Here is a 17731-nt window from a genome sequence, read left to right as displayed (position 1 = left end):
TACAATCACACAAAATAACTAAATAGTTATCCTAGGTTTTTAATATGTAATTTCGTCCCAAATTTGTACTTAAAATGACTATAAAAATAAACTGTGTAAATGTATTTTTTTAGATTTTTTGGTAACAGAATTAATTACTTACGTGGAATCTTGTTTTAAATTTTCAATTCTTAGATACAAAAATTGAACATTTTATAAATTTTTAACTACAAAATAATTTTTCAAATTAAAATTTGATAAATTTTGTCAAAATTTGATCTTTAAATGCTTATAAAAAAAAATTGTGACTATGTATATTTAATATTTTTCAACTGATATTGTAACAATATATCAGGAGCTTTATATTAAATTTATACACTTTTTGGCCCAACAGATAAAACTTTATTGATATTTATAGAAAAAAAAACTAAAAAAATTTAAAACTGAAAATGTCCGTAAACAGCTCAAAAAGAGTCAAAATATTTTCAAAATTGTATGGTGTATAGGAAATGCTAATATAAACATTCAGTAAAATTTTCATGTATCTGCAGTTATTCGTTTTTGAATTACAACAAAATAAGGAAATCGCTACATGAGAAATCGAGTGAATATCCAATGTTGTAAGAATTTGAACTTCAAACGCACATAAAAATTTAATTTAACTTTCTTATAGACCGATTGTTTTTTCGTAAAGTTAGATACTTATAAGGAATATTATATTACATTTAAAAATCTTAGATTTAAAAAAAAACTTAGGAATTTCTAATTCAAAATAATTTGCTAATTTTTGTGATTTTTCCGTAATTTGTCAAGATTTGAACTTTAAATGATTATAAATAAAAACTGTAAGGATTTTTAATATTTTTAAAATGTCATTGTAATAATATATTGAGAGAGTTGTATTGCATTCTCAAGCTTTCTTACCAAACAAATAACATTTTATTGAATTCATAAAATAAAAACCCTAAAAAAATTGGAAAAATAAAAATGTTCGCAAACAAGTCAACATATTTTACACATATTTTATAACATATATTTATGGTAAATCGCGAATGGTAATATAATGTTCAGTGAAAATTGCTTGTATCTACGGTCATTTGTTTTAGAGTTACGCCAAAAATCAAAATCGATTTTGTCAAAAATCAATTTTGCGTAAAAATTCCCGTTTTTCCTTAATCTTTTGTTTGTTTTTCCCGGTGCTTTTGAAAACTATTGGGAATTTTTACCTTTGACCTCCCCAAAAATCAATTAGACTCACTTTCCCATCAAACAATCGATACTGCCGTTGAAGAAAATCGAAGCAGCTTTACTGCCCTAAACAGTGATCAATGAAAAAAAACACATATCATTGTATAATCAATAAAATTTATCACTCCGCTCAGAATCTTAAATGAAACAAAATTTGTCAAAATTATGAAAAAATATATACTGAAACCATGTTGTAGTTAAAAATGCATAAAAATGTTAATATTATTTCTTGGAAATGCAGTACAAGATCTCACATGAGTTGTCCTTTCAGAAATATTTTAAAATATCGAAAATACATTATATAAACATTATGCGGTCTGGAACAGGCTTATACATAGTCCCATAAGAATAATATATATATACCCTAGGCTCGTGGCCAAATTTTTCCGGCAGACACAAAAATAAAAAAAAACACACATCATTGTAAAATCAATACATTCATCGTTCCACTCAGAATCTAAAATATTAACTAGATAAATTTGCTACCAGTAACCTCATTGAGGATTGAACAAACTTGCTGATCTAAAATAATGCACCGGTCCCCACCAAAAAAAAAAAAATAACACACATCGTTGTAAAACTTACAACTACAATATTTGCAGAATTTAAAATATTAAATTAGTTTTTAAATTTAATCACATTTTTAATACAGGTACTGTACTTACTTATAATATAAACATTGTTATAACTTAAGGGGATGTCAGCGCTCCATTTATTTTTTCTCTCAGACCCTTGCGCTACATAGCAAGTTTATGTTTGGAGAACCAACCCTGTGTTATAACTTTTAATATTAGAGTGAATTCACCTATAATCAACCTTTATGGTAAGAACATTACCTGTGTTGCTACGTTGGCTTTTTTATAATATTTTAATTTTTATACAATTCATAAACTTACATACAAATTTTAATATCATAAAATAGCCAAAATAAAGACACGGGTAATGTTCTTAACTTAAAGTATGATTATAGGTGAATTATCTCTACTATTAAAAGTAATAACACAGGGTTGGTTCTTCTAAGCCTTGACTTAACGTACATTTGGTATGTTGTGGGTGGGTCAGAAAGGAAAACAAAACATCTAAATTAATTGTTTTTCAAACGAACTGGAAAAGCCATGTTATTACAATGGCCACAGTTAAATAGAAAAATTAAAAATTAAATAACGTTTTAACTGGCCTATGTCCATGTGTACGTATCATAGGTTGCAGCTATAATAAAATCCACATAATGTATTAGGTATACTCATTAGTCATTGAATTATACTCATCACTGCAGAAAGGATTAGGTATATCAATATTTACAAATTATAAACTATTAGTTATTATAGATATTTTTTTTTTATCAAATACTCGTTAAAAAATTTTTCCAATAATATCTTAATAGAATATTTTATCAGTTATATATAATAAAAACAGTTCAATATATGCTGTGCCGTTTTAATGTCATAATATTATTATTATTGGTGTAATGATGACGAATAAATAGTCTATTATACCATGAAACATCTTGTTAACATACCAGAAAATAATAATAGTTACAACTAATTATTATAATATTGAATACATACTGCTAATGGAAACGAGCTGTTTGCAGATGCCCAGCCACTGATCCTGTACGACTGGTCACCAATCATAATCGCATCGATTCCTTTCCGACCATCCTTTGCAAACAACGTACCCAAAAAGTGTACGTTCCTGGATATATTATTATTGTTTGTACATCAGATCATTAATATATATTAAAAAACATTTATTCAATTATTCTATTATTTTATAAGTTTTCAAAAACGTTCCAAAATCAATGATGTTATACGAATTTTAATTACTTTATGGTTGTAATATTGTGTAACATAATATAATATGAATAACTATGATAATGATGTTGTGGTTTCGCTAACCTCAAGCCCTCCAGCGAAGATTCCAAATTGAGGGTGATTGACTGTTCTTTTAGATGAGCCCTGGCCTTCATTTCGGCTTTCCGAGAATAGTTGAGGTACGATTCCAGGAAATACGACTTAGTGCTGCTTTGGTGGAAATACTGCAAGCTACCCTGCACGTGGTTGAGCACAACAAACGGCGTGATGATCTCGCCACTTAACTTTATGTAATTGAATCCGTCTATCTGCCAAGAGCTCTTTATGTCCAACACCACCTCGTTTACCTTTTGTGCGGCGTAACAATTTTGTGTGGGTGTCAATAATATTTCAAAATGACAATGATTTAACATTGGTTACTAGTTCACGTAGTTACGTCGAAACGCTCACCTGCGACACCATCGGTCTGCTGATCACGAATTGCACGTTTTTCTCGATCTCTGTGTAATCTTTTTTCACTTGAACGCGGAATAGGGGCAATTCGAATAGTTTTGATGTCACGTCCACGTCCACTACAGTATCGAAGTAACCGTCATATACCTGTGAAAACACATGACCGATATTATTGATATATTTTATAATTGCTCATCGGTGGCGAGAAAGGTATATCAAGAACAGTCACAAATAAATAATGAAAAAAAAAATAGTTCTAATTAAATTAATTAAATTAAGATATATAAATAAATTATTGAATCAAAAATCATTTTTTTATTTTGATAGTAGTTTACCTTCCCTCCCAGTTTTTTTCCGAATTAACTTAGACATTATTATTATTTATTATTGTTGTACCTCCATATTGCCTATGACAAACAAGTTGGTATAGTTGGTCTTCACCGTGATGTTCGTTTCGTACAAATGTTTCAGTATTTTTACGCTCATGCTTGAGTTACAGAACTCGAGGAGTTTGAATGGCGAAGTCAAGTAAAACTTGATTTCATAAATACCGAACGGGATGTTGTTCGCCAAATCCGGGTCGTCCTGATCTTCCGATCCGGGATCCGATAAAGCCGTCGTCAAGAAATCAGCGTCGAGCGTTGTCTGTAATACCATGACACATTGTAACAATAAAACTTAACTTAACAAATATTATTTATTTATGTAAACACATTTTTGGTTAAAAGAGTGCTTCAAAAGTGTTAAACCTCTCAGAAATCTTAAATAAATAATATTGTAGATTTTTATCGTTTCAAATTTATCCTGTAAACTTACGCTTATCTCTAAGCCTACCTAAAAAAAATAACTGCTGAGAAACAATTATTTTAAACTAAATATATCATAAAGCAGCTTTAGTTCTCATTTTAGAATCATTTTTTGAACTCGAATGTTTATAATTACTTTGAAATTGGATTACTAATCTAAATTATCAAAACACATCACTATAATTCTCAATGAAATGAGAGAGATACGAGTGTTTAACTGGCTCATTCTATTCTGTCTGATTTAAAATTTAATTTTTGTTTAAAAATATAAAAAGTAATACATTGTATCTATTTATAAAAGATCGATTATTAAACTTAGGTATAACTAAGTCGCAAAATAAAAAAATATGTATAAGCTCTTGATATAGTTACAATTTTGTCATGATAAATAATATAATATTAACGAGTAATACAAATGGCTTTTAAATATATATATTCTACAAGTATATGTACAATATATGTATTATGTGTTCAAAAATTGTTTAATTTTATGATATATTATTTATTTGTTATATATTAATCTCATAATATTACCACAGATTATATTAATATATTTTATTTTATTATATTTATTATATTATTACATTTTATTATATTATTTTTTATAATCTGTGATATTACTGAGTTATACCTATGGTTGCTATAGTATTTTTATAGGTTAGGTACAATAAATGGCTTGAAATGGTTTTAATTTTAATTTTAATGAACTGTCTTGATTAGCTAGTAATACAATAACATTTTTTTGAAATGTTTTAATGTATTAAAAATGTAAACATTAAAAATAAACTAATATTCTTTGCACGTGGTCAGTTCATTGTTTTAAATTGAAGCTTGGTGTATAAATTAAATAAAAAATTAAATAAATTATCAAATCACACAAAATGATTCTCATCAAAAATGTAAAGTTTGTAAACCTAAATAAAAATAAAATATATTAATACTCAATTGCAGTTTAAATAATCTATAAATCATATTATAATAAAATGATAAATAAGAAATTCATGATTTGACAGTCATTTTGGCCGTTTTTTTTGTTTTTTTTTTTACATTATATCTAAAACCTATACCTATTGTAAACACAAAAGGTATGCTGCTAATTTTAAATTGAATAACATAAGTATGATAAACGAAATGTATTAATTACATATTTTAAATCTTAAAAGTGTTGTTACATTTGAATATTAGTATCTTAGTAAGACAAATTTATTAAAAATTTAAATATCACAATGTTGACTGTTTTTGCAATTTATGCGTAAACCACATTAAACCGCCTGTGTTCAATTTCCAATTGATTGATTGACACATTTCTCTAAAAGTTATTTTTGGAAAACTTTACTGTATTACTTGTGTATTTGTACTACCTATAAGTATACTAATACAATGTACCAAAAAATATGATTTATATTCTTTGTCGTATTCATATATAATTTAAATTTGAATGTAGATATTCATTGAATTTCACTCACACAGAGTTTATTGGTTTTATATGTTTGGATAAAATTGATTTTCGAAGTCTAAAGATTCGGGATTAACAAATGCTTAATGTAGTTGGACGTAATTTTACTTATCGGGAATTACCTTCAATGTTCTATTGAAATTGACTATAGAGGCTATCAAATTGGATACAATGTGATTTTCGTTCTCGGCATACACCGCAAACTCAGAAAATATCCTCGAAAAACGTTCGTATGACGTCGACACGTTCAGTTCATTTTTGATGTCCATGAAATTCTGAAAAAAAAAATGTAAATAAATACTAATTTATAATAAAACCATCGGGCCCGAACAGCACTGTTCAGTTGTATACCTTCAAAAATAATTCGTCTTTCAGCGTGACCTTTATGATGATGGCCGACAGTCCGACTTGTGTTGTATACATAATGTCTTTTTGTGTCACATTGAAATTGGCAACCACCGAGGGATAAAACGCCGTGTCGATTTCCATCAGCCCGTTATAGAGTACCATCGATAAATCGGCGTCCTCGTCGTAGTAATATTCGTCTATTTCTTCCGGTCTAGGTATGGTTGCGTACACGAGTTTCACACCTATCTAAAAATATAGTATCAATAATAAGAAGATTATTATTTTTTGTTTAGCATATAGGCGCAACTTGAGTCAAAATTCTGGGAAAGTGCTATAATCACAAGAAACACAACAAGTCTTTAAACTGAAAAATATTAGGTCCAAGTAAATGTTCGGGGATCCAATGCTGTAATATATATATATCTCCATTGGTCATTGTTATTATATTTGTATTCAATAAATTAAATAATGTAGGTAAGTTGCCAAGTTCACAAGGGTGTATATCACTGGTCTGGTTTGAAAAAAAAATTTTTGGTGGACTAATTAATATGAAGTATTATAATATGCTTAGCTAATATTTGTGAGAAGAAGGACGCAGAAAAATGGACACATCTAGTATTTGCTGAGAGTATCCCTACCAATTATTTACATTGGACCGGGGAGGTAAATCATTTTAAAAGGTTTTTTTAAACATAAACAAAGAAACAAACACAATTATATTTTTAATTTATATTAAGTGCAATTTTATTCAAAAAGACATATTATCATAATTTATAATCAATAATATTATAAAAAGATAGGATTAAGGAAAAACTCTGTCGATATGACACGCGTTGAATAATTTCTGAGTACACTCATTTTTGAAGTCTAACGCTCCTCTTTTTATTTTTTTAATTCGAGCGCATTGGTTGCATATATTAGTTTATGTAGTTTATGTGTATATTTACTAAATTGATACAAACAAACACCGTTACCTTTTTCTAGAAAATTATTAAATATTTTATACAGCATTAAGCTTTTTACGTGCAAAATTCATTATCTGGAAAAGTATATCACAACTTTACAAAAAAAAGAAAGAAAGTTGTTTCAGGGATTTTAATTAATACAAAAAAAAAACAACATTCTTGAATATTTTAGTACCTAGTCTTAAAACGTTCACCCTTTTCGTCGTTTATCCTAATTAAATTTCAACTTATGATTTTTAAATTGCAAACTCAACTTAGAAAATATGCAAAAAATATTATTATTTTTACAAGTTTAACATTTTTTGATGTTTATTTAATATCTATAATCTGTTTGGATGGTATAATTACTTAAATTTGAAATTTTTCTAGGAAATGAGACGCTTTAATACTTTGTTTTAATATCATCATTATATACCACTAAATATTTAAACAAAGTATTTTATTGAACAAGTAATAACAAACAATATAGGTAATACATTTTTGTCATAATTGCATACAATAATTAATCACATTAATATTGAATCCTCACATAAGAGTGTGTAACGTTTTAAAATATCTTATATATGGTTCTTATACCTGCAGTGGGTCTCTTTTTAAATGTAGACAACAAATTTCTATCTGAAGTTACCTCGGATTTGAATGGAATTTTCAGAAGAAACTATAGGAAATACTGTAATTTTTTGACGATTTTCAACTTTTTAAGCATTTTCATTATGTGCGTATACGCAATACAATTTCAAATTGTTTAAATGGCAACTCATATTTTCAACTTCATATTTAGATGTGAGTGCAGTATTAATGCAGTACCTACAGTAGTTTTAAAAAAAAAACTACTAAATATCAAAAATGTCATATATTTATAAATAGTAAAACATGAGACAACATTTTTGAAATTTTTATGGTGTTTAAAAAATGCTAATAAAAATATTCAATGAACATTTCATGTATCTATGGTAATTTTAGATTCTGGGCGAAGCGATGAAAATTTGTAACAACCATGATGATCATTAAAAAAATTCAATAATATTTAGTCATTTAAATTTAAACTTATTATATTAATAATATATATCTCCTCTTCGGGCTGCATATAGAACCACTTCTAATTTGTAGTGATATATTATGTCAAGTGCAACGAATCACTAAACTTCCCTTTCCTGCCCATAACCAATAACTGCTGTGATTTTAATACCCTAAGAAACCCAAAAAATTCCATTAAAAATGCTTATAGTCCCTAAAATTACTGAATAATCCACTAAAAATGTACTTTTAATAATTTCCAAATAAATTCTATTGTACATTTATCTTGGTATTAATGATAATATACATATTAAAGGATTATAATTATCTGCAAATATGATTTTAATAAAATAAAATTCATCAAAAATATATTCTAAACTATTTATTATATCTTTATCATAATATGATTTATATTATGTGATAATATCATGTTTAAAAATGTATAGTAATTTTCAATTGTGCCAACCTTTCATTTAGTATTTATGTATAATGATATACGAGTTTACTCAATAGGTACCTATATTAATAAAATAATATTATGCTATTTTAGTACCTAACTATAGTATTGATTATTTATAACTATAATTATAAAAAAAATATGTGAAATAAAACCATTTGGATAAGACATAAACGGCCAAATATGGAGGTATGGGTATGGTTACTCGTATTATTTACGTAATCCAAATATCTATTTTCCGAGTGCTCAGTATGAAAATTTTTTTTTAATATAAAAAAAAATAATAATAATCACCATTGATGAATCCGGCAAAACCGCTCGGATCTCGCAGTCAATATCGTCGATGATGTAGATTTTCACGGTGGCACTGCTGTATGTAAACTTTTCCACAGGCGTGTAAATCTGTAAAGCGTACTCAAAATCGGACCAGCTGACGTAGTGAGAAATTCCAGTAAAGCCTAACAGGAAGTGATTCCATCCAACTCGGAAGTCGGCCTGTAATAATCGTGTCATTGATATAATAATGTATGAGGTAGAAATTACCCAATTTATATTATAATAATCGCTCTGCGGACAACAGCGCAACGAAAATATTACTGTTATTATAATTATTTCATATATAAATCGTCATTGACAATGTTGGAATATCATAATAATGATATTATGGTAAATAGTGTACGAAATCACAATAGAAAGTTTTCAATTGTGTAACACGAGTATTATACCAAACGGTTTTCGATAGAAAGTTTTGTAATTGCACAATAAATGTTTAGTTAGTTTTTCGAAACACTGGTGCAGCATCTGCAGCTAGGCTGTTTCACAAGCAAAGTATATTTAGGCTTAAAATGTGATTATTATTTCACCACCATTAAAAATACTATAAATATTAGTTAAAACTGAAAAGTTACTGTAAATAACAGTTCAAATAATAGGTGGTGTATTAATTTAATGGTATAGAATATTACCAGGGCTGTGAACTTTCAGAATTGACATATCTATCTTCTTTATACGTTAAAAATACATCATTTATTTTCACAAAAAATATGTCAATGTAGGGTCACTACAAATATATCAAAAAACTTAAATTATATAATACGTTTGTCGATGTCAATATGCATGTCAATATTTTAGTATTATTGACTCGCTTAAGTATATTTGAATAATTTTAATGAGTAAAAATGTTTTAATATTGATTTAACACTCAACAATTCTTACTTGCTTTTAGGAAGTATTATACTACATCGTATGAAGTAAATTAGTCAAATAATTTCCAGTGTTTCAAAAAGAATGATTGTAAATTTTTTAATTTCAAAATTTGTTTTCAAAGTGCTACTATAAGAGTTTTTGTTTTAATAAAAATCAACAAAGGTTATTATACTTAACAGTAATTTATTTGACGCAAGGATATTATTTAGCATACCTACCTACTTTATAATATTTCTTATTTTTAATGCATTTATGCATTTTAAATTATTTTACCGCGTGCTGTGGGCGTTTCAAGTTCACGACCCTGATTATAATATTATAAAATTTACGTATATACATTTTACTAATGGTACCTCTTTATGATATCGTATTGTATTAGTGTCAGGTGATATATACTTACTAATTCACTATTCAGTTTACCAGCAATGATCAACTGCTTTAACGGATCTACAGGTGTGTTGACTCGTAACTTAAGATTATAGTTGGATAGGTTTTTGTACAAGTAACGCAACTCGATACCTAGTTTGAAATTATCGCCGTATATGTCAAAAAAAATGTGCTTTTCTCTCGCTTTGTAACCCATTTTTCCGTATAGAGTCTTATAACTTTCATAAGGCGTTGAGATTTTCAATAATATTTTGCTATTGTCAAGTGGAAAGTATACACCTAAAATATAAAAACAAACATTCCCATATAATTATTTTTGTACATAATACATATTATTATTATATTATGCGATTGGTACGAATAGGCAAAAGAAACACATGTGCATGTTTTGAGAAAAATGTTGGATTAAAATCAGCATTGAATTTCTGCTGTCACCTAAAATACACTTGCAGATGATGAGAATATTCTGTAGGTATACAGTAATTTGACAGCGAAATTTTTATAATAATTTAGTTATAAGACGTACCATAATATAATGGGTATAATCTATAGATCATATCCATATATCTATAGGTATTATCTTAGATTATAACTACTTAATCTACTCAGCGGTTTATAACAATAGTAGGTACTTGTATTAAGCATAACATACATAGATATAATAATCATGATAAATCCATAGTAAACTTAAGGGGGCTGTGTACTGACATCTAAAGCAATAAAAAAGCAGATCTATCAGAAACAATTGAATTAATATAATCATTAATGACCCAAACTTCAATAATATCCGCGATCGCTGTTCAAAAATGAAAACGAAATGCATCTACAACTTTTTGGCTAATTAGGTATTTGGAGCTCCCCGTGCACAAAACTTTAACAACATAAAACAAGATGTCACACAATGGACCCATCTTCAGAAAATTACCAGGAACATCGAAATACCTATAATAATAACCAGGTTACGTTTCGATCAAACACGCGTACCCAACGGACAACATTCTCACAGTTTATTAATGGATAAAAAATTACTATATCCCCAAGCCCAGATTAAGGGGGGGCAGGGGGGCCATGGTCCCCGGGCCTCAAAAGTTAGAATTTATTTAGAGGCCTCTAATCTGTCCATTAGTTTTTTTGTTATAGGCTATGTAACACTAAATAAATCACCTATAAAAAAATTGATTATTATTTAGCAAGGAAAAAAGCTTGTAAATTATAATTTATAAATAAAGTGATACTTAAATACATTATTTATAATTTATTGCTATGTGCCTATAATCCATATATCTAATATGTTTTAAATGAGGCCCTTGTACGAAAAAAAAAATATTAAATAATATACAATGTGTGGAACACAAAAATAATTAAAAATAATTAGTGCATTTCTAGTTCAATTGCGTATTTTGGAGTGTTGATAGGACAATTAATAGCTTTAAAATAAAAAAAAATACACACAAATATTAAATACTTTTAAAAATACATAAACAAATACGTGATATGCATGATTTTGATAAAAAAGGTTGCCCATAACTTAAAAAATAAAAAAGTTAGACCCAATATTTAAAGGCTATTTCTTCATAATTTTTGGTATACTTTTATATGACGTCGGCTGGTCACTTCACCCCCGAACACATTATATACATTAATATATTTTTTTTCGTACAAGGGCCTCATTTAAAATGTTGGCCCCTGGGCCTCAAAATGTCTTAATCCGGGCTTGTATATCCCGAAGGAACACAATATCTATACACAAAATATCGTGTTTTCACTACAAGTTATTTGGCAATTAGTGACATGGTTAAAAAAATGTACTCAGGACGATAATATTATCATGACTTTAAATCATACATTTAGTATAATATTATTATGTGCGTTGTGAAATAATTTTGTTTTTTTTAACTCGACATAACCCTATAAACGTATAGCAAGTTATACATTAGCATAATATTGTTTTCTTATTTGAGTGATTATAATAATAATAATAATAATAATAATAATAAAAGCATAAAGACATATTAAGCAAATAACCTAGCTACAAATATATTTTGTATTAACTTTTTGTTAAATAATACTATGTACCTATAGAAAGATCATTAAACATTCTCAAGGTGAAAATTGAATATTAAAATGGTCTGTTTTTTATGGAAATGATTTTGAACCAAATGAACTGTTGACGTTTGCCAAAAATGAAACGAGCAAATTCGCTAAACGTATTATATATTTATACCTAGTTATATACTATGAATAAAATTATTATATAAAATAGGTATCTAGGAAGATATCTTATCTTAAATATCAGTGTTAAATACACGGTATAGAATATAAAATATCTATTTTCACTGTTTTTGGAATGTATAATAAATTAGGTGTTGTTATTAATATGATTAATATCTAAATCATTTAGTTACAATGTACACATTGTGTATAATAATAAAGGTGTACCTATCAATACCATATATATACTATAAAATATACATCATACAAGTAACACACCTAAATAATGAGAACAAAAAACAATATAAATTTAAACGTTTTTGAAATTAATTAAAATTTTAATGCCAGTGTAATAATAAGCAATAAAATAAAAATCCATTCTATAGTTTTATTTTTCAATAGGTACCTATAATAATTATTTTAAACTTCGTAAGCCCAGCGAATAATAAATAGGCACTGAATTAAACGACTACACTTCCACGTAGTTTCATTTCAATGACTTAAATTGTATTCCTTATAATTAAGGAGCGAATTCGTATGTACCTATTTGCATATTTTTTCTGGATTATCTTATTATATTAGGTATGCTAAGTACATTTCAAGTGTTACGAATTGAAATAATTTTGTATACCTTGACATTTTTAAATTTTCGGTGTAATTATATTTTACAATTATAAGGTCAGATTTCGTATTTTTATGCACATATTTTGGAATATGTTTCTTTGCTCCCGGATAAAAAGGGCTTAAGTCCATTTTTCACAAAAAAAATTTTTTCCGCAGATGTAAAGTTTAATTTTTACTGAATATTACTCATATAGTCATATCATTGAAGAAATAAATAGGGAATATCTATAAACATAACCGTTTCTACTTTTGGTAGAAAAGGCGTATGATGACTTATGCCTGGACCAAAATACATAAGTCAAAATAAGTGAAATCAAAGAGACATAAGTCGTGGATAAATAGGGCTTTAGTCAGAACAAGTGAAATCAAAAGGGCATAACTACAGTTATTTCGTTAAATATTCATAGTAACAAGAATTTTCATGGTTAGATACATTAAGAATTTAATATATATAATATATAAATACCTTAAATATGTATGGATATAATGAACTTACAAGTAGGAGTTTTCAAACTGCTGTCTTGAAAAGTTGATTAAATTGATATAAGCCCTTTCTACCTGGGACCAAAGATTTATCGACAGATTTTGGAGAAAAATCACTTTTCTGATATAGATGATTTTTAATGGTAATACCCAAACTCAAAAATAGCTTTTTCCCTTACTAACTATTACTATTATAGTTGTAATTATTATATTCAGGAGTGGGCTAGCCAGGGATACGAGGAGGCGACCACACCCCAAGCCCTCGATACTGTCATATTAAAAAATTATACAATAGTAAAACAACATTAATTTAATATATCTAAATGTAAATTAATAACATTCTTGAAAAAACGATCCTCATATCTTCATAATAATTATTATTTAAACGATCTTCAACTTACTCGCTTCTACCAGAATAGGGATTTAGCTATACTTTTTGACGCATCTTTATCGTTTAATGCTAATTGTATTCAAGTACAAAACAATAAGGCGTCATCTATGTTAGGTTTTATAAGTCGAAGGTGTAAAGAACATAATAATCCAATTGTTTGAAAACATAATATTGTGCATATTATATAAGATCAATTTTCGATTAAAAAGCTTTGATTTAAGCTCAGTTGGTTCAACACAAATAATAGAGTCGATTCAAAATCGGCTTTTAAGAATAGTATATTTTAGGTGCAATATTATATGATAATCTCACTCTTCTTATTGACTTTTTAAGCCTTGAATCATTAGATATCAGACGAATAAAGCTAGATCTCTACTTCATTTTTAGATTACTCACGTCCCATTAAACTTTGATCACTCGGTGATAATTATGTCACCCATGGTTGATAATAATAAATTAAACGAATTTAAAATTAAAAAAAAAAAATGCTCAATTCCGTTATCTTACCGTGGAACTCGACTTTGAAATTACTAGAATCTATTTGTAGTCCAACGAAGCCATTCAGTTTTTTTTCTTGTATACCAACTTCTGACTCAAAGCTAAATGTCTTGTAGTAAAAAAACGGTGTGAGCGTGGTAACCGAACCGCTGTAAATGGTTTCAGTCTTCGTGCTGTTAATTTTACCAGTCAACGCCAGAGATATTACGTATTTTGGATTTATCTATATGCAACGTAAAATAAATATTTATCGTAAAAAATAATATAGAGTAATCTATATATTTAAATGTTTTGCACAAAAAGTATATAATATTTAGGTATAATTAAAAATATCACCTGCAGCAAGACACTGGTATTGAAACTGTTGGTACCATAATTGTGGTTGATGTATATGCGAATGGCGTTAAGATCTTGCAGCGAACTGTTAACAGCCGTATTAAATGAAAATCCAAAGTCTTCGTCCAGCGTCTGGTAACCGGATTGTACATCAAAGTTCAAGTATTGGTTACCTTGCCACATTATACTACCGTTTGTGTGCAAGTTCTGAGGTCCAATCATAACGCTATAACATCAATATGCATTATACCTACATTTTAAGGTGTACTATGAGTAATATTAAATTAATATTAAAAAAAAAAAGTTTTAATCAATGTATTTGATGCAAATTACATATTATAATATAAAGGATATTTTTGCGCAAACCGCATCGTTATGATAAATTAACAAAGTACAATGTTGCCTTGAAATCAAAATAAAATATATTTTACTATTTTAGAAAATTGTAAAAATGTTTAGGTTAATTATTTTACTATAATTAGTAGTTTTAAGTATTCATTAAAAGTTCAGCATTTCGTACATTGTGATCAACATGTTCTACAAAGCTTAATATCGATACACGTCGAATATTTGTACTATTGTACTATAAAGTATATGCCGACGACAGTCTATTTCAAATTATAGTATTTTTTCACTCTCAGTATCTACTAAGTACATGAAACCTAAACCAATTTTCCCAAACAATATAAATTCAAATTAAATATTCATCGGAGTTTTAGTATTTTTATTTTATTAAAAACAATCACAAACTATATTATATTCCAGGTTTTTGATCGAGAGTATACAATTTTTAATCACATTACCTTTGTTCGTATAATGTTTTCATCCAATTTTCGAATGGCGTGAGCATCTTACAACCAATGTATCCACTTCCTTTTGATAAAAAATCGTTTTTCAATATTAACGAGAAATCAATTTTCGACGTGGGGTCCCATTCGAATGAACTCAATAAAAAATAGTGTTGTCCTGCGTGAAGTTTATTTATTATTGTTAAAAACAAATCGATATATCTTAATAATAAATGTAACAATAAGTTTATCGAAAAAAGTTCACCTAACAATGTAGGTACATTATTATAACAACTATAATAATCACAATAAATATATTACAAAAACTAAACCGATTAGTATCGTTTCTAGTTTTTACTGTTATATTCGTACCTACCTATATATTTCAATTCTAAATCGGTGTTCACTGTCCGACCAGGATATTCTATAACCAGCAATCCTAGAAATTGTTCACCATCGACGATATTGGTCGTGTTCGTTTTGAAGTTAACTGAAAACTTTTGATCAGGATCTCGATTGGCATCCCATTTTACTTCGAAAATCGTATGGGAGTTCCATTCATGGGCGAATCCTTTACCATAAATTGATATGTCTCTGTACCTAGATAACGTTGTTAACACACATCGTTCGATGATTAACTAATACATATAGTTGGTGTCAGAGAACAGGGGGAAGACAAAAAAAAAAAGTTCAAATTCGATGCAAATTATGACTAATTTATAATTTATAAAATTGGAACCATCAGTTCTAGTTTTAAAATATTATAAATAAATTTATAGGATTTATTTATGATTCTATTTATGGAGTCAATAGTCTTCAATTTTACACCACCCGTCCCTTTTCGAATCACCCATTATAATATTTTATGATGTCAAGAAACAACAAACAAACTTATTTATAGCAGGGCGTCTTTAAGTGATGGCAAAGCTGGCCGTTGCCCCTCACCGGCTCACCCACAACCCTTCAATACTTTGTAGATTTTAGATTTATAAAAATGTCATTAGTTTTTAAAAGTTAGTTTTTCTGCACATTTTTAACATGTAACAGAACAGTTTCTGATTATTAATATTAATACAATTGTATATGAATACATAGTTCAAACTAATTAGTAATTACTAGTAATACCTGAGTTAAATGTTTACGTTTTAATACATATATTATATTAAAAATAATAGAGCAAAATGAATTATTAGTTAGTAAAATGTACTATTTTATGCGGTAGTAAGACGGAGATTTGGATTGCTATTTCAATGAAAGCTTTTTTTTTTATTAACCTTTCCGCTCTCTAATATACTAAAATTTGACAAAATATCCACTAATTGACTAATGCTGAGTGGTTAGAAATATAAAAATATAGATAATTCATATTTTTTATTAATCATTATTGTATTAACATACTGGTCCAGGTGCATGTCCAGCGTTATCTCGTGATTTTTCAAGTCGATCAAATTGGACACCGAATACGTGCTCGTGTTTAATTTTAATTCACCGTATGATTCGTACTGCAGTATATTGGAACGAGCCAAATGCCTCAAGAGTATAGCGTGCTTTGTGTTGTTGTGGTCCACCTACATACACAACACACGAATACAATTTATAATTTGATTTGATGTTTAAAAGGGTTTTTCAATTTAATCTCTTTGTTCGTCATGATATTAAGAGGACGCTACACCCGAAAGTGTTGTCTCCACGGTCTTACAAAAGTACAACATAACAAATTAGCACTCAGTAGAACCGATTTCGTCTAGTTAGCCTTAATAATAAAATTAATTGACCCCTGGCGCGGCGTTTAGGGGGGGGGCATAGGGTCCATGGCCCCTCCCTAGACATCAAACTACGTATAAATAATAATTTTTTTCAGAAATGTTTTTGTATTGTAGACTAATATAAATTTGTATATGTTAATTAACTATTTAAATTGTTTGATATAACTATCCATTTTACATTTTTACCTTCATATCTACCTATTACATTTTTTTTCTCTGTAGGTTAAAATATAGTAGTATCATTTTTGATTTTGGACCCAATGGATATTGTCCCCCCCCCTAGAAGACGAATCAAATCCGCCAATGGTTGACCCTATAATCAAACTTGAAGGTAAGAACATTATCTGTGATTTATCTTAAGTTTTTATAATATTTAAATTTCCAAGCTAATTATGAGTATGTATAATATTAAAATATAAAAATGTTCATAACTCGCTTAAAAATAAAATATCGTAAGCAACCCGACGAGAGATGCCGATATTGTCCTTAAAATTTTAT

General features: G+C 28.0%; 1 protein-coding gene across 1 annotated transcript in view; it reads right to left on the bottom strand.

Moving 5' to 3' along the window:
- LOC100165697 overlaps positions 1–17731 on the bottom strand; it is a 127030-nt gene that overhangs the window by 81708 nt on the left and 27591 nt on the right. Inside the window, exons 27-39 of the mRNA XM_001942580.5 lie at positions 16866–17035; positions 15844–16067; positions 15483–15645; positions 14680–14905; positions 14353–14566; positions 10150–10415; positions 8838–9038; positions 6108–6350; positions 5879–6031; positions 3891–4139; positions 3492–3641; positions 3126–3388; positions 2796–2922 (exon numbers count right to left, since the gene is read on the bottom strand). Of these exons, the coding sequence (XP_001942615.2) occupies positions 2796–2922; positions 3126–3388; positions 3492–3641; positions 3891–4139; positions 5879–6031; positions 6108–6350; positions 8838–9038; positions 10150–10415; positions 14353–14566; positions 14680–14905; positions 15483–15645; positions 15844–16067; positions 16866–17035 (2649 nt within the window). The remainder of the gene's footprint in view (positions 1–2795; positions 2923–3125; positions 3389–3491; positions 3642–3890; positions 4140–5878; positions 6032–6107; positions 6351–8837; positions 9039–10149; positions 10416–14352; positions 14567–14679; positions 14906–15482; positions 15646–15843; positions 16068–16865; positions 17036–17731) is intronic.

The sequence above is a fragment of the Acyrthosiphon pisum genome, chromosome X, assembly GCF_005508785.2.
Source record: "Acyrthosiphon pisum isolate AL4f chromosome X, pea_aphid_22Mar2018_4r6ur, whole genome shotgun sequence".
Lineage (NCBI taxonomy): Eukaryota > Metazoa > Arthropoda > Insecta > Hemiptera > Aphididae > Acyrthosiphon > Acyrthosiphon pisum.
This window is presented reverse-complemented; position numbering and strand designations above follow the sequence as displayed.